General features: G+C 36.1%; 2 protein-coding genes across 2 annotated transcripts in view; both read right to left on the bottom strand.

The window, feature by feature from the left end:
• LOC106653804 (nephrin-like) overlaps positions 1–5,759 on the bottom strand; it is a 212,266-nt gene extending 206,507 nt beyond the window's left edge. The window contains exon 1 of the mRNA XM_023462647.1: positions 5,414–5,759. Coding sequence (XP_023318415.1) covers positions 5,414–5,525 — 112 coding nt within the window. The 5' untranslated portion in view covers positions 5,526–5,759. The remainder of the gene's footprint in view (positions 1–5,413) is intronic.
• Positions 5,760–8,265: 2,506 nt separating this feature from the next.
• LOC106653856 (protein NPC2 homolog) lies at positions 8,266–10,770 on the bottom strand. The gene is made up of 3 exons (XM_014373450.2): positions 10,539–10,770; positions 8,995–9,302; positions 8,266–8,576 (listed from the first exon to the last, which is right to left on the bottom strand). Exons 1-3 carry the CDS (start codon positions 10,621–10,623, stop codon positions 8,490–8,492), a joined length of 480 nt encoding a protein of 159 aa, XP_014228936.1. The 5' UTR covers positions 10,624–10,770; the 3' UTR covers positions 8,266–8,489.
• Positions 10,771–18,596: the final 7,826 nt, after the last annotated feature.

Here is an 18,596-nt window from a genome sequence, read left to right as displayed (position 1 = left end):
CTGTGTCGACATTTAAGACCAAAAGTGTAATATGTAAAAGTTCGATTTGAACAGGGAAAAATTAATTTTCAAACCATTTTACTGTGAATGGGAATAAAATACAAAAATTCATGCTAACGAATTCCGCGAAGTTAAAAAAAGCAATTATTTTTATGACATAAACTTGCACAGATCTTTCTGAAAGGATCGATCTCTTGAAAAAGATATTTGAAAATTTTTGTCAACTTTTAAATTAAACGTTTTATCAAAAATAATAAATGTGGAAATTCAACGAAACTGATTGATATAAGTGAAAAATATTTCCATCGTTATCGAAAAAACTATTGTGCGTATGCACGTCATTTTTTTTATATACATGAATTTCCAAACTTTCTTTATTGGCTCTTGAGCGATGGGGAGAAGACTTGCAAAAAACAGAAAGGAAGAAAGGAAAAAGAAGAATTGTCTGAAGCTAAACTTTTGAGAGATGGCACATGGAATGAACAGCAGTAGCGATGCGATACCAGTCCCAAAACTTCTCCGTATAATTTTCCTCCATGAAACGTATCGTAAAATGTATTATCTACTTTTTTTTTTCTTTCCCTCTTTTGGTTGACTTGGGACGCAAAGACGACGAAGAAGAATAAGAAAAGAGAAAGAAAGGAAGAGGGAGACAGTGAGCTACACTGGATAGAAAAAAAGAGCAAAAGGGAATGAAGGCAAAAAGATAGCACGTATGGAACAGGGGGCGAAAGAGATAGAGAAAGATACAAACGACACAGAAAAATACTTTTCATGTACACATAGTTTTCGAAAGACAACGTTACTGAAATAAAATAATACGTGCGTGAATGTGTAGGTGTGTATACATCACATACGTAATAGAAATCTATCGCAAAAACGTACATGTATACAGGAGAGCGAAAGATGCTTCGAAGTAACAGACTCATCCGTGGTTGGGAAAACAATACTATGATGCGCAGTATATAGACGCACTTGTATACAAAAACATATATGGCCTCGATAGATAGGGCAACAGGATACGATATGCTTGAGTCTGCACAAATACAGCCTTGTAAGTCGAATCGAATTTCATCCCTCGATAGAGTGAGAAATTAAGTGTAACTTACTTAAAATCGACCTCGTTTTCCTTCATATCCTTCATTAAGACCCTACCAACTCTCGCTCGTGCGTATACAACTTCTCACTGTGTGCAAAGGCTTTGCCTACTCAATGAATCCTACGAGCAATGAACTCGATATACAAGCGATAACATTGATCGTTGCACGATTCAGCGAGTATTGCTACAGCTAAGGAGCGAGTGAGCGAGCGAACGGTGGATTTTCGCTTTCTCCGACGAATAATAGTTCCCAGATAAAAATGAGCGTTCGGCTGCGTGCCGAGGAGAAAAAGCTGAGCTCGCGAGTGACAACGACTATCGGCTCGCTCGCTGATATTTCCCATGTGCGATTTTATCTTGGAAAATGCCAACAGCTGCTGTCTCGGTTCTCCAGAGACCTCGCAGCGAGTATCGTTTGAATCGTCTGCTCCTTTTGATACCTGCAGTTATAATCGCTTTTTACAAGACTTTCCTTCCTTTTTTATTGCATCCGACGCTGCGCTTTTTTTTATCCACTCCAGCTATAAATTGTGTGGTTGTTGTTGTGAGCCCTCGTGCCTCCTGTGCTTGATGCAGCAAGAAAACGCAACAATTCGCGTGTGCGATGCATAACTTTGTTAATAAAAATCATCTGCAGCGAGTAGTTGAGGAATAAATTTATTTTTCATCTCGAGGTAAAAATGTAGCAAGTTAACATTTTCATCTTCTAGAATTTTATGAAATTTTTCCTGGGCGAGAAAAGGTTTTTTTCTGCTTCCTCTCTTTCTCTCTCTCTCTCTATTTGCCGGTGCGTTTTCGGATGTAAAGATAGAAAAGTTCCTTATGACTGATTTTTGAAATGTCATTTTGAAGATTTAAAAAAAAATTCATTCAGCTGGAACGAATTAAAGAATAAAAGAAAATGAATTTTTAACGTATCGTTGAGTCTCGCCTTCAAGAAGGAATTAATTCGATGAAAATTTTGAGCGATATGAACTAAGAAAATTTGATACATTCTAGTTTTTATTCGGATCTCAATTTACCTGATTCATTTTGATGTTGTAAATTGTTATCTTTATAAGGGAGTTTAAAGAGAAAATGGGTATTAGTAATTACACAATTCAAAATATAATTAGAAGTCTGTCACTTGAAAATAAATTAATCTATGAATCAAGGGGCACGTTGAAAGTCATTTTAATTTTCTAAATAACTTCGTTAAAAATTTTGGCATACTAAAAATAACGATTCCACTCTATTATACTGCCTAAAAAATATATTTTTTCATAATTTTATAGAACATTTTTGGATTATATATTTTCTAGAGTGCAGAGAATTTTTTTAATGATTCTCACCCCGTTACTATAGTTTTTTCAAAGGTACAGTTCTTGAAGATTAACCCTATTATATTTTGAACCCAAAAAGGTGATAGAAAAGGTAATTCGACAATCTGAATAAATGCATTAAAAAATAAAATAAACGTTTTTAACGAATATATTTTTACTTTGAAGTACACGCAATCGTTCAGTGGTGTTTTCGCATATTCATAGGCACATTTTTAGTTAATAAATCGATTGCGGAGATTTTTAACATACATATAAACGAGTAATGTTGCCTTATTCTTATTGTGTATTTATTTTACTGAGCTGAAACTTTCAAGTTTAAAACTTAATGGCTCCTACTCTTGAAGTAGTTTTTCGAAGACCAATGCACAAGAATCATCACTCAAAATTGTTGCTTGATGCGCTTTCTGTGTAGTGTAAGGAAGTGGGTGTTTCAAGCTCTATTCGATAATAGGTGATCACTCAAAATACAAATAAAAAACTTCAAATAATATTTACCTCCGAAAAAGCACTTTCTTGCAACAATTTTAAAGGGTGTAATTATATTTTCTTGTACTGGTCGCTCCAACGAGTTATTTTAATAAAAAACTTGAAGATAATCAACGAAGTTTAGAATGTTATTCGAAGTTGCACTCGTTCGGTGCAACAAAATGCAAAAAAAAAGAGTCTTCAAAATCTTTGAGGCGCGCCGATACCTCGCAGAGCCAGGCCGTGCAAATTTGCCATTTCTACGATACGTGAACACGCGGGCGCGTGAAAAGAGACCAAGCATGAAGTTCATCGTGAAAAGAGCTTGACGTTGAAAGCACAGGCTCGGACAAAGAGTCTATACGAAAAAAAGTCCATCAGTCTGGTACATGCTACCAAATCGATATGCCCCAATAACTATACGTAGGCAGAAAAGCTGTCCAGTGGGCAGAGTCTCTCTATATTGATATCGGGGCTAGCGGCTGCTGCCACTGCTGCTACTGCTGCTACTTCTACACTATAGCTGCTGCACATACACAAGTGTAATGGATTTATCTAGCAAGCACCATCAGCAGCAGCAGCAGTAGTAGTAGCCGCGTAGTGGCCGAAATGTATAGAAAATTAAGAACACAGACTTTGCTCATTTACTAGCGCTGCGGGCGAAGATACGAGTGAAAACAACATAAACATAAAGGGAGAGAAGCCGGGAAAGATAGAAAAAGGAACGATTCGGGCTTTGTACACGGCTTCTATGGGCCGAAATACGGTGTCGATGCAGTGTATACACGAGTGGCAACATTTGGGGAAAGGCGCTTGCGCGCCCCACGTATAAAAAGAACCAGGGCAAAAGAGAGGCATTTTCGCTGCTTCGGCTGCTGCTACAGCTACGCAAAGCCCTCGAGAATTTTTATGGGATCACCGGGCTGAATCGTAAACACGAAGTAGCGGAGTTGTAGGTAGTAGCAGCCAAGGGGACAGAGGACAGGGGCCGGCTATATAGGAGGTGGCGCGTTCGAGGAGGTCATGGAGGTACGCGTTTGCACCTTTTCAAAAAGCGGCCACTCTCGCGCACCCTCGAGCTATAACAGTATATATATAGAGACACTAGCTGCTGCGGTATATAGAAAGCGGGCCTAGGCTGTCTGCGACTCGCTCCTCCTCCTCCTCCTCCTGTAACGCACGCTTTGCTCATATCCGATGTTCTCTCTGCTTTATCGTCTCTCTCTCTTTTTTGTTCATTTTTTTTCTTATCAAACTTTTTTTATTTATTCAGGCACAGTTTTCCACTTGATATCATCTCATCGATTTGTAGTACAGGGTGTAATACAAATAATTGTCGATACTTCTGCCGGTCGGCTATAAGGTTGGCGTGAAAATCAATCTTTCGTATCGTTATAGCCGCGTGTTGTGTGAGTTGCTCGTAATCGATCGACTTTACCGCATAGTTGTCGAGTTATATCAATCATCAAAATAAATAAGCAATTCTCCATGAACGATGTATTTTATTGCATTATATTCTACGAGCGATGAAATATGCCTTTTCACGCTGCTTCAGCCAAAGGTAACATTATCGCGCCCGCGGCCCAAACCAAATTGTTATTTTCTGCCTGGGGATTCGTGAAAAATTGTACAAACACACACCTAGGCTGCTTAAAAAGAAAGCCCCGCTTCGCGCTTTTATTAGCCTCAGCTTTGCCTGAGCCGCTAATTACGCGTGCACTGCGACTTTTCTCTTTTTACAGTCTAGATACGTATTATACTATTTAAGCATTAGAGATTTATTGGCCTTTGACGCTAAAAGCTAACGCAATTTTATCCGATTTTTCGAAGCATTTTAATAATCAGAGTTATCTCAGTTGTTATTTTTTGTAATGTAATTTTATAATACGATTGAAATTTTTTCAAAAGTTCGCCGTCGCCAATAAATAAATCGAGTGCTGATATTTTTATAATCCGGACGGCAAAGGTTGAAAGTTATTTGTAATAAAAGGTAATGGCAAAATATATAGAGAGCTCGTATCGTAATTTAAATCCATTCAGTTATAATATCGGAAAATTTGCATGATAGTAATTGTTTCCCTTTAGCCCTCTACTGGCCATCATCCCTTTCTGTTTATACCCCGGTCCTTGCTCCCTCACTCTCGCTCGCTCACCCCTCCTACCTGCACTCCACAGCCTACTCATGTACATTGGAGGTAATAAAATAAATCCAGCGATTTTCCGTTATCAATGCAAATGCAGATATGAGCTTTATGCGATGCATTAATTTGTTCTGCTTTTATCAATAAGCACTTGCTCGATCTACGTGCGTAGGTCCTCCCCCGTGTGCATCGAGCTCCTATATTAACTTTGCATTGTAAAATTGACTGGGCGCATAACTGCGGAGTGATAAATAGGGCTCGGCGCGCAACAACGCAAGGTGAAACATTTTTTGTGCACCTCCGAGCTCTCTCGCGTTTCGTTAAGGGTCTCACGCAAGCCACAGAGTATAAACTCGCGTGCTTGAAAAACTTCCAAATTAACGTACCTGACGTATCGGTAGCCTTGCCGCTGTTTCCTGCATTGCGTATGGCGGATTCCGTCAGTCCCAGGAACGACGAGAACACGCACAATTCCAGCACTAAACACCACATTATCATTTTATCGGAACTCCTATTCGTGAATCATCAAATAGTCTATCGAATTTTTACAATGCAGCAGTTGATAATTTAACATAACTCGTCGATTTCCATGCCTACATTAAGCTGTAGGATGCTGCATTATTATCTAAATGTATGCGTAAACTCGACGGGCGCGCAATCTTGTACACCCTTAATTAGCAGTGACGTGAAGTGATGGTTATTATTTCTATTAAACACGCATGCACAAGACACATTCAATGATGATGTACATAACACAACATGGTGCGGAAAAATAGCACTCGATCACTTTGTTAATTCACTAAACCGACGTTATACTTGGGTATCGTTGAACTACACTAGCTTTGACATTTGCGCTCGGGAGGAACATTTCATTTTCACAATCCGCGCTAGGGGCAAATTAAAGTCCTGTCAATCGCTCATTATCATGATTGAAATTTTGATTATCCAATTACTGTAACGCAAGTTCGGGCGTGTATTTTCATTGCCTTGCTCCAGTGTCGCGACAAAGAATGCTCTCGTTGACTTGCATCGTTGCGAGGAGTTACATTTTCATACGCATTAATCGTCGAGTAAATTATTCCGAATCAATGCCATGTCGCCAAATAAGCACTCGAATTAGCAGCCAAGAGCCCGAGTGGCCACGTGTGTTGTGTGCCACACCGACGGAAAAAGGTCAACGATCGTGTTTCACCCTATCGCGTTGGCAGGGCCGTTTCTTCGTCAACACGCCAATTATCAAATTAGTCGTTAACTATACTTGCGGCCGAAATTGTTGTCGATACAATTAAAACGTCACGCATCGAGTGAGTCGATGAGACAGAGAAAGAGAGAAAAATGTGCGATTCGAAACCGATCCTCAGCCGACACCATGACGGCACGTGGTTCCTCGCTGAAGTCGGACCGCATACTGGCATGTCAAAGGAAAGCTTGGCGCCGGCGCGAGCCCCCGTGCCAAGCCACCACCGCCGCAGTAGTACTAGTAGCAGCAGCAGCAGCAGCAACCCTCATTGATGCACACGCGCACACACTGCGCCGCTCCGGCTGCAGACGTTTTATACTCTTTTCGCCGTTTTTTTACTCGCTGTTTTTTTTTCTTTTCTTTTTTGTTATTACTTTTTTGTCTTTTCTCTTTTTATGCTCTCGGGGTGATTTATAAGAAGCCTCGGCTAATTTGCGTCCTCAAGACATTGGTCTACCTCAGTCACGCCGTGATATATACTCGCCGAGTTATTTATATCTGTATAGAAGCGAAAGGAGGGAGAAAGAAAGGATGCCTGCTAATCTCCAGTGCCGTGATCGCGAGAGAAAAATAGCTCGAAATTACCCTGTGTCAGAGTGCAGTAGTGCGTTGTCGACAGAGCGCAGCTAACGCAATAGTAGTATTAGCAGCAGTAGGAGTAGTAGTAGTCGGAGTAGTAGTGGTGGTCGTAGCAGCAGCAGTAGTAGTAGTTGTAGTTGAAAGCTGTCGATGGGGAAATAGGACTAGAGGTAAAGCAGCAGCTGTAGTGGTGGCTGTTAAAGGAAGAGATGGAACAGCGCTGATTACTAGTGTTGCTGTTTGATCGGAATCGATGTGCTGATGCTGTTGCTGCTGTAACCTACAGAGACGAGGGAGTGGAGATGGACAGAATGGAATTGTTTCGTGATTAATTTCGACTGGTCCGTTGTCTTGTATAGGGATAATTTGTTCAGCGGCGGCTACCCAGTGATTTGTTTGAATCACAACGACAAGTGTTTCGTATGTCTTGGAGGCGCAAAAAAGGGTCGAAAGTATATGAGTCATATTCAGATATTTGATACTGACATTAAATTATAGTTTGTGAACTATTTAGATTTATTGTATGCATGGAAAATGATCTTTGGAGCTTTCACCGAATTCATTTTCTACAATTGATAACTTTCATTTCTTTAAATAAGATCTGGTTCGTTGTTTTTTGTTTTTTAATAGTAAATAAATCTGGATTAATATCTTCGAAAAATAAGCACTGTGAATCTCAAAAATTTCGTGAAAAGAATGTACTAAAACCATTTGTTAAATTCAAAGTTTTGAAATAATTTTTTCTAAATATGGTTGTTTTACTTAAAAAAGAAGATTATTCGTGTGTTAAGCATTAGATATCAGAACTATTGAATTTTAAGAGAATGCAATGATATTTGTATGCTATCGATTTTTTTTAAAACTATTAGAATCATTCGAAAAAATTTCTGATTTTCTTGGATATCTTTAATAATAGTTATATTAAAAATTGACCGTGCTGTAAAAAATATACCAAGAACCTTAAACGTAAAATAATTTAAATAAAGACACTTTGAATCCTCGCGATCAAAAAACATCTTTTTTAAAGAGTACCAACTTACTAAACAGTCTGCAATTTTGTTGAGAAGCTACTGCCATCTACATGGGATTTCATGTATTCTTAAAAAGAGTCAGTCTTACCGACCGGTTCATTTTCATCAAATCGATATTATGTACACTTATAAATAGTGAATAGTACTGATAGCTCATGATGTTGTAATTTTATGATAAGTATACAACATTTTCAAACTCAAACTTAGTTGAGCACAAAAAAGTTTCAAATAAAATACATATTGTCCATTTAAAAAATTGCATGATTTTTATTTTGTCTAGAACAAAATTTAGTTTTATATTTCAAAGATGATGTAACATAGGATTATAATTATGTTATCAAAATTTTTATTACTTTCAAACTATGAGAAATTAAATTAAAAAAAAAGATTGTACTATTAAAAAAAATTATTGTTTTATTAAATTCAATGGAATTACATCGTAAAAAACGTTCATAACAATTAAAAACACACACACTCCCACACGCGCACAGTAAACACAAAGTTTAACCAACTATTCATTGAAATGAGGTGCTATTGTACATTCATTTTGAAAATTTGGATTTAAAAGGCAAAATAACTTTATTGTGAACACATTTCACCTAAACAAAAAATCTACACAGTGATCCTTGATGGGACTTCGAAGCATGCTACAACCTTCTTGTCAGGTTCTTCAAGAGCCCAGTGCACGACCAATTGTACCTGATGAAAAAATAAGCATTATTACATTTCGAATAAAAATTATTCTCAAGTTTATTTAAAATTTTAGGGATAAAAAGGATAAATTATATTCGATGTGAGTCACGAGAAAATAATCTAATTTGAATGTCTTACGACGTTTCATGGCTGAACTTCGGACCAACAAAAAACTCATTTGAATTGTTAAAAGCATTTTTTTGCAATAAAGTGACTAGACGTCAAGAGACAGTACAAAAAGTTTGCAAATGTAGTTTTTTCATAGCATTAATTGTAACATCATTGAAACTTTTATGTATGCTATGTCAATGAGGTATTTACTATTTATACAAGGGCTCAAGCGGAAAATTTTACTTTGATAAAATCTCGTGAGTTATTTAAAGTGATATATTACGAAAAAAAATTGTTATTGTGAACAACTTACCGTTGGGTAGATTGGCAGAATTGGGAATTCGTTTTTGTAAAGGTATTCAACTCCTTTCTTGAGTGGGCATGGAGCTGGTGATCCGTCGGCTGCGTTGAATACTTTTCCACATGCATCAGTTCCATCGACGCCTACAAAAGGTAATGGTACACCCAAGATGGTCGCGTAAACAGCTGTCTTGACACTCTGAACATCGCGGTTTGGTGTGAAACGTTGTACAATTTGAACTTTGGTGCGTTTCTTCAGTTTGCATGGAGGTGTCTCGCAATTCGTGATTTGGACCTTTGTCGTATCTTCAATCGCTTTACCTTGAAACGTAAACAGGATAAATGCTTTATTTTTTTTTCAATTACATGTATCCTCGATCCGCCGGTATAATAACCGTGGCACATAATAGTATGTTTTTACGTGAACGTGTCATCACGTGAGCGCGATAAAATCATCGTAATGATGAAACATGCGAAATTAAAAAAAAAAGTATTTTGACGCGACTTTATAGACGCAAAAAATAAATTTTGATTTCCAGTATTATTATGTATATAGGATAAAAAAAAGCATCTCGACGATGATGTGGACAATACATATTAACGAGATGCTAATGAAGACTTTTGTTAGGCAAATTAATACAAACCGGTTTACTGTATTGCTTACTCAGTCTGAACTACTGGATGGATTCGAAGCGTTATCGAAAAAAGCTACATTCGCGACCAAACTAGAAACGAAGTGCAAATTAAAAAGAGCGAAGCTCTTTACAATTCTCAAATGAAAAAAGCAAATTTGCTCAAAGTATATTTTATGTCAACAAAAGGTTGCACATTATCAGGTCAGTGGTAATGAGTTCGGGCCATTATTACAAGCCACAAACGTAATGTACCAGTATAAGTCGTTCGTCTAAATCGTCAATAAAACGTCGTGGTCTTATATCTGCGCTCAAATTGCCCTATTCATTACGCTGTGCACACACGTACACACAATCTTTATCCCCGGCTTGGTCAGAATGAAAACGATGCGTTCGCTACTGCTGTCTTACATGCAATATTCTCGATATCGTCGCCGCTGCGAGCAGTTTCACTCGCCTCTGCAAACTTATTACTCGTAACAAAATAAATATCACGTCTCGCTATTATTATTGTAATACATACAATAATGATAGCATAATTTACTCTGCCGCTTTAATCACATGAATTGTGAGAAGATCGATGTATGAATGTAGTACCTATATGTAACATAATACAATCAATCTTCGTCAACTTACGCTTCAGCTTTTCAATGGAGCTGTTATCAGCGCATTTGTGTTCAATGATTCTAAGAAACAAGTTCAACGCGGAATCTGAACTCTTTGCGTATCGCAACCCAAATAGACAAATAAAACCGTGTTATGCCGAATTATCGTGGAACATATTTTAAATACACGCCAAAAGCTAAAACAGCTCGAGTCTATAGCTAATGATGCGATCGGCACGAGAACGTACAAAAAGATAAAATGCGGCGCGCTATGGAAAAAAGAAAAATGAAAAAAAAAAGGGACTATGTGAAAAACTTACCACTCTTGCACTCGTTGACTCGAGTAGCACTGGCCAAAGCTACGAGCAGCGCACAAACGGCGAGCGTGACAATTGCTTTCGTCATTTTTCTTCTTGGCTTGTATGCTGTTAGCGTGTATAAAATATATGAAAATCGAAACGACGGTCCTTTGTTTATTTACGAATGAGAGTCGTGTCCGCTCGTTACGAGGCGTTCGGTGTCCGGCTCTCAACTGAGTGGCGATCGGTCGAGCTGCGCAGGTTGTATACACGCGAAAAATTACGAGCGTGGGGGTGATCTCGGTGAACCATCGAGCATAAGCGATCTTTATATACGCACACGAGTGCGCTACGCGCCACACGTACACATGAGACACAGTCATGGGGACAGATGTTTCTTTCAGCATAATTTTTTTGTCCTTTCATCTCGTAACCTTTATACACGATCTATAGAAACAATAGATTTCGCGAAGCGTGTACGTATAGGCTAGCCAGATGCTAAACACGTAGCGAGCCACGGAGGCAGCAGCTTCCTCGCAGCTCGCGTATACACACATAAATCATAATGAGCAAATGAAGTAAGGAAAATTCGACCACCGTTTGCCGGACGACGTATGCATTGTGATGCACGTTGTCAACGGGCGCAAGTAAAGAGCGTGGACGTGCATTTTGATGGCAGTGCTCTCTTATGGCTCGCACGCGCGATCGTACTCGTGCCCTGCAGAAAACCCCGTGTGAATGGTTTTTTTTTGTATTTTGAATGACACGCGTTTTTGTTTTCTTTTTTACGTATCCAACGGCAAGACAACTGACATGTGGGTTGGGTTTTTTCATTTCAAAATACAAATGAATCAGATATCGCTATTGTGTGATTTTGCGTTCAGATGAATTGTAAGTCATGGGAAAAATGGTCAGTACATTTGAGATGAAAAATATCAAATGTTTAGAGGTTGTCAAATCTATTCATCGATACTTCAATCTTTTCAATACAAAAAAGAGGCTACGTGAAAAAAAATTCAGATTAGAAGTTTTCGGTGAAGCCAATCGTCATTTTAAATAATTAATTCAAGCAGACGGTAGATTTAAAATTAGAACAAGAATTGAATAGAAATCAGTGTTAAGATTTACAAGAGTTGAACTACACGTTTTTTTGCCAATAATTACCGCTCATTCTTCCTGTATATAAGTTTCATTGACCTCCGTTGAGTGATTTTTTGAATGTATAATCTAGGCTCTTAATTTACTTTTTGCTTAACTAATTGCAAAATACAAACTGAACTAAATTTATCCAGTTCACAGCTCACTGTAAATTCAAAATCAAACAGCTGGTGACTTTTTGTATCATTTTAAATAGATCAATATTTTCAAAGATGATTGCTATTGTATAAAAATATAAAAAAGTTTACTCCTCGTGGAATAAAGTGGAAGTGAGAGTTGATTATTTATATAGCGATTAACGGTGCACACGATACAAGTTTTTTTGATGATTCTCAATTCAAATAAGTATTCACGAAATGAGAAAAAAAATTCAATTGACTTGATCCATATTTTATTACACCAATACAATTATACTTGAAACAAAACTACTGTACGAAAATGAGATCAATATTTATGTTTATTTAAAGTTAAAAAAAAGACAAAAAATTCTTAGCTACTGAATCGCATTGAATGATATTCAGGAAGCACATTGATGCAAGCGTGAAGCGCGAAGGTAATGTGTGTATTGTTTCGTTAAAGTCAATGACTTTTTATTGCACAATCTAGGATCTAGAAAAAAAACGCAAAATATTTAAAATCTATTCTCTCATTGTTATATACTTGGACGATAAAAAAATAAAAATATCATATGAAAAATTTAAGGTTAATTAATTGTTTAATTTTTTTTTAATTTACAACATAATTGATTTAGCATTATTTTTGTAATTCGGTATAGAAACTGTCATGTCATCCACGAGTCTTGCTTTCTATTATCATAATCAAAACAATTAATTTTTATTCGCCTTGCTACCGGACTACTCTCAGTAATGATTCTGTTTTTAAATGTTGTCCGCTATAATAGTAGTGATCTTAGTAGCTTTGGTAGTAGTGATAACTGCATTCCTGATTGCGCTCAAATCAGCATTCCACTGTTATTTTCGCTGCACTTTGCATTAATTTTTTATATAGAAGATCAAAACTTAATATCAGTATTTAAATAATATATTTTTGTTGAATATGTTTAGTTTATTAAGTCGATTGAATTTTTCATTGTATTTAGTCATTAATATTAATTATCAAGCAAATATACGGATTTGATCCAAATTCGGCACAGACCCATTGTAAGAAATTATTTTAATTTTTCGAGAATCGGAGTAAAATTCTAAATATTTCATTTCGATATAATCCAAAATATCATCACATAATATTTAATATAAATGAAGAGTATACTTTAAAAGGGAATTGACAACATTCAACCAGTAAATGACAATTTGTGGATATGCAGTAACTATACTTTTTCCTTGTCATACGATAATCACATGTAAGAAATAAGATTCACTCGTTCAATAAGAATTTGAATAAATCCCATAAAAATTTACTTCTAGTGGTTTTTCATTATGTAATTTTCAAAATGGTTATTCACCGAGAACTGGTCAACCGCTTGTTCGGTGACCCTAATTACTTATAGTTGGTATAGTTGGTTACAGTTTACTAACTTACCGTCTAACCCTAACAAATAACTGAACCTGAAGTACAGCGATATACTCTATCGATATTATATCTCAGAAGAACCGGTTATCTTTAGCTGCACGGATGTGTTACCATACGCACGCTCAATTTATTAAAATATTTATAATTTTTTTAAATACTTGCAGAAACAATAATATTTTTGAATAAATTATTGTTAGTGAGGCTTTCAAGTTGAAACATAATTTATTGTTCTTTCATTTAAAATAGAGAAATTGTTTGTCATTAAATTTTAATTTGTGGATTTGGCGTGCCAGAAATTGAGTTTGAAAGGGTTTCATTTCATAACAACCTTACAATGACCTTTTTATGTAGAGTTGAAAATTAGCATAATTGAAAAATGAACTATTTTTATAGAAAATATTAATCGATACATGAGTTTCATTTACTACGGTTAGTTTAAAAAATCAGAATAGTTAAATGTTTGAGTTCCTATTTTGCCTCGTTAAAAAATACATAAACATAGACATGGGTGAGAGGCTCTAAAATAATTCGTTGCAAAAAAATCCGCAACAATCTCACGTTTGTGCCTCAGGTGATAGTAGAGGGCAAATCGAGTTTTACATATTAAAAGGTCGTTGAACAAAAAGAGAATGTGCTCGCAGTTTTTCTTTAGTATTTTTCAACATTGTTATCATTTGCACTATATGAAAGTGGCGGGCACTATAATAGCCACTGAAAAATACGCAGCCGGCCGGGCATACGTGCATGGGTTTAAACACAAGGAACAAAGAGCCGGTGGGGTTGTGTGCTCATAATATATTCGCAGATAGTCTATTATCACCTGGAATTCCATCAACGTCCTCTGCATTTTGCATACACGCGTATACACACGCAAACACACGTATACATACATTCGGTCGTGCAACTGCAAGACTATTCGCACTCGTCGCTCAAATTTGACTCGGGATGTATCAGCCATATTAGGGGCAGCGCTCAGTTGTATATGCATAGCTACTTAATTACTGGCGAAAAGAATGGTTATTATTACATTCGTGCTTACAATTGTGCATCATATACACACGGGACCGACTCGGACATGCATACATACTCGTGCTCACGCATCCCCGACCACGAGCGTGAGAGGATCTGCATATAATTACACGACACTTTGGGATGCTTGTACTTGCGTACGTGTGCGAGAGGCATTGCCGTTATCGTTGCGAAACGACATTGTCCCTCCAGTGTACCCGTGTGTATTCACCCTTATACATGCGCGTACGTGTATCAAAAAATACATACTCGCTTTTCGTTTTTCAAAATTCTGATTCTGATGCGTCTGAGTAATGCTAGTCATTTTTTGACTCCTCCTATTCACATGGATGAACTTTCAAAAAGCTGTCACATAATTTATCTGTAAACCTCGAAATTCTTTTATAAGATAGCCCTTTATCCTATAAACTGATGAGAAATCAATTATTTGGCTTCTGCTTGCCGCGAGCTTTGATGCGACTGGTGAAGTATAAAATATAGTTTTCTAGGTGACATTTGTCAGTCAAAAAGCTTTAGGGAGTCTGTCTAGTATAATTCTCTCGTACTTTTGACACCATACATGTACAATATGAATTTAAAAGTATACTATATAGTTTAAGCTTGCTCCTAATTATGAAATATAACGAAATGAAGAATATTCGAATGATTCGTTTTGAGTGATGCTTTTATTCTCAAATTAAATTGTGAACATTCGCAAAGGAACGATACGGAGTTTATGAAAGCTTTTCACTGACAATACTCTTTAACCCTACAGCACGTCGTGTCGATGTTTTTTTCGTGAAAGACTCGTTTCTTGCTTTAATACCTTTTACCATCTAGAATTGAAATTTTTAATTTAAATGTGTATAAAGTCTGGATGCGCACCTACCTGTCACTGTACCCGCGCTTTGAATTTACATTTTTCATGTAAGGAGTAGCGCGTTTAATATATACGTGTATATAGCCATATACGTACTCGAATAGTCTGTATACCCATACAAAGATTACGACTATGGCAATGTTGCAAAAGAAGCGAGGTTACTATTACGACTCTAAGCTACGCGTGTCGTTTCGTATAATTTTCAATTATACGGTCCTCGCAGCCGTTAACGCAAGCACTATATGTGCAGAGGGATAAACCACGTGTGTGGTTCATTTTTTCGTAAGTGTCTATATTTATGAATCTTCACAAGGGTCTATTTGTGTAAATTAAATTTTGGACAGAGAAAAATCGATATGTTTAAGCGTAATTAGTAAGCCCTTATCCAATGATACCCGCCATTCGTGTAATGTTATACAATTTACGAAAAATGTATGTAGAAAAGGCATTTCCTAAAATAAGAGTTAATAATGATTTTCTTTTACTTCATAAAAACTACATCCTATATATGACTACTTAAAAAAATTGAACTCGAATTTTCCCATGAACTGAACGAGTATGAACTGTATCGATTTCTATCGAAATAATTGAACTTACAATTATATTGATTCGAGAAATTTAATTCGGATAAAATAAATCTTTATTTGGCTATAATCAGCATGATTGGCAGCAAATCTTTCAGATAATCCCAAAACTTTGAATTAATTCTATCACACGGCTCAGTATCTATAGTTAACATTCGGCAAAAAGAGGTAGAATATGAGAGAAAGAAAAAAAAATAAAATGTAATAGTTTATAAATCATTATAAATTTTGGAATTTGAAGCAAAGAGAGGTAGGAAAATAATAAACAATAAACTAAAACTAACAAATTGAAAAATTAAAGCGGGCTGAATAGGACTTAAGATGAGGTTTTTTACAGTTGCACCGTCAACAACATCACTTCAAAGAAAATCGGTGTCTACTTTCCAAAAATGAAGAAAAAGTGTATTAAAAAAGGAAAAGGTAAAAGTAAGCCGTTGAAAAAGTACCAAGGTTAAACCTATGAAAGGCTTAGTATTTACTGCCACTAAAGCAAAAGTAGCATTAGAATGTGATTGAAATAAAAAAAGACGGAAAAGCGATTAGGAGGTAAAAAAACACGAGCTTTGGTCGATATTACTAAATCAGTTCTACGATGGAGAAGGCGCAAATTCTCCGTAAAATCTTTGACAAACGAAAGTGAGGTAACTCATTTCCGTCTTATTCGAAGGAGTTTTCATCCGAACCGAGATCCGTTAGGGCTTAAAGAGAGTTTGCTTGTAGAGTGAGCGAGTGAGAGAGGGAAACGAAAAGCTCATGCCTTTTTTCTTCCTTCTCTTCTATCTTTCTCTCTCACTGTCAGTCTTTCAGATGATCAAATCTACGAGTAAAGTGTAGCCAGAAAGAGAGATTCAAAAAAGGAATTTTGAGTCAGCTGAGAAAAGGAAAGCAATGAGCAAGAAGTTGGATTAATTAAAGTAAGGTAATTGCGTTTTTTTCACTATACAAGCAGACTACGGTAACGATACTCTTACAACAAGCGGCGAAGCACTTTTCTGAAGATGGTAATTCGTTAAAATGTCTGTACACATCTATATTTAAATGAGCTCAAAACATACTGCACGTGACGAGCATTTTAATGGACTGGTTAATGAATACTTCAAATGGTCTTCAAAAGCTTAAAATCCAATTAGAATATAATTTTTTGTATCGATGTAAATAGTTATTAACCTCAACTTCCAGACCATGTTTTTGGTAAATTTCAATTAAAAACGTTTTTTACTAATGTACTTCTGCTTCTTACCGACTTTTCAAAATGACATTGCTTGATAGAAAACTACCTAGCGTGAAAATACAAAAGGTGCCTGTATTTAAAAACTATTGAAATAAAATTGTAATAAAAATGAATAGGAGGATCACAAGGTGTCATGTGTAAAAATAAATACATCATACTCTAATTAAAAATGTAATTTATCTGTACTCAATATAAGTATACTACTGTCGTCGAAAACATGGTGTTCGTAACTGTTGCTTTGGTTTGTCGGCGTCGATCCCTTTTTGTATCTTGCACACTTGTGGTAAAATTACATCTTAAATATTACTTCAATGCTTGCATATGTATACACATGCAAGCAGCGAAGCTAACTTAATTCCTTGAATAATAGTGTTTATAATTTGCGAGCTTGTAAGTGCGTGTGGCGTGTGAAAATCTAACGACTCCGCAACAACATTGAGTGCTTCTCGAATTTTCAGTTTACAAGTAAATTGCGTCAAGTCTACATATCGTAAAGGTTCAATTTCACGTTTGTACTCGTGAAAAAGTTTCAATTTTGTTTCCTAATTTTAGAATTGTAATTATGCATAGATCTTATTTTAAAATAGTTTCCTTTCAAAAAATTAATTTAGCATGTAACTAGCAAAACCTACTTAGATTTCTAATTGTTTAGAACTTTTTATAGTAAATTGACGATATTCAAAAAAGTAACCCAAATTAAACTGTACACTTGATAAATTAAATATTATAAGGGTTTGGCTATTCAGGGGAAAATTCGAAATTTTTGATTTTCATATACGAAACTCAAAATAACCCTAGAGATCCCTAGAAAATGATTATACATTAGTAAGTATTTTATATGGGGCATTTGACGGTTTTTGGGGCCACTTTTCCGTCCGACCCTCTTGGATCTTTCCCAAATTTGAACCACATAAAGAAGTAGTAAAAAAAAGATGATTCACCAATTTTCAGCCCTCAAGAGTCCACATATTGCTCTAAGCACACCTTCAAAGATCGTGATTTTCAAAATTTGACCTTTGTATATCGTTGTTTTAAACCCTCTAAAAAGCGTAGAAAAAATTCGTTCTCGAGTTTTCAAAATTAGAAATGAAGTTACTTATTATTAAAATTGTGATTGTGTATCATTACTATTTACATGTTTAATTTTCTCGAATAACGGCATTGTCGATCTTTTTTTTTATCTAACATCCGATATAGCAAGAAAGAGCACTTTCTTTGATTTTTTCGATTTTTTCGTATAGCAACTAATATAGCACACGAAATTATCGTTCAAATTAATGTAGTTTGAAAGAGTAAGACTGAATCTATACATTGAATTGATGGAAACCTGCAAGTGCACTCTATTTTTTTCTATAAACTAAAATTGGTTTTACTTCACTGTACTTTACTTTACTTTATTTTATCATAATTTTTCATTTTTTCAGAATCTTTCATACTGTGATCATACTGTACGAAACTATGTGGTGATCATACGGTGATCATGCAGTAATTAATCGGTTAATTACTCTTTTCGATAAAGGTCCTAAACGCCAATTAAATAATCTCACTAGTTTTTCCGCAGGTTTTGATAGTGGAAATATTTCAGTTTATTCTTTGTGAAGAGCTATTCCTCTTTTCGGCTGGAGTCCCGCGATTCAAGTAGAGAATTTTCGAATCATTTTTTAATCTTTCAACCAAGGTTTATAATG

Source organism: Trichogramma pretiosum, unplaced genomic scaffold (genome assembly GCF_000599845.2).
Source record: "Trichogramma pretiosum strain Unisexual culture from Peru unplaced genomic scaffold, Tpre_2.0 scaffold11, whole genome shotgun sequence".
NCBI classification, from domain to species: Eukaryota; Metazoa; Arthropoda; class Insecta; order Hymenoptera; family Trichogrammatidae; genus Trichogramma; species Trichogramma pretiosum.
This window is presented reverse-complemented; position numbering and strand designations above follow the sequence as displayed.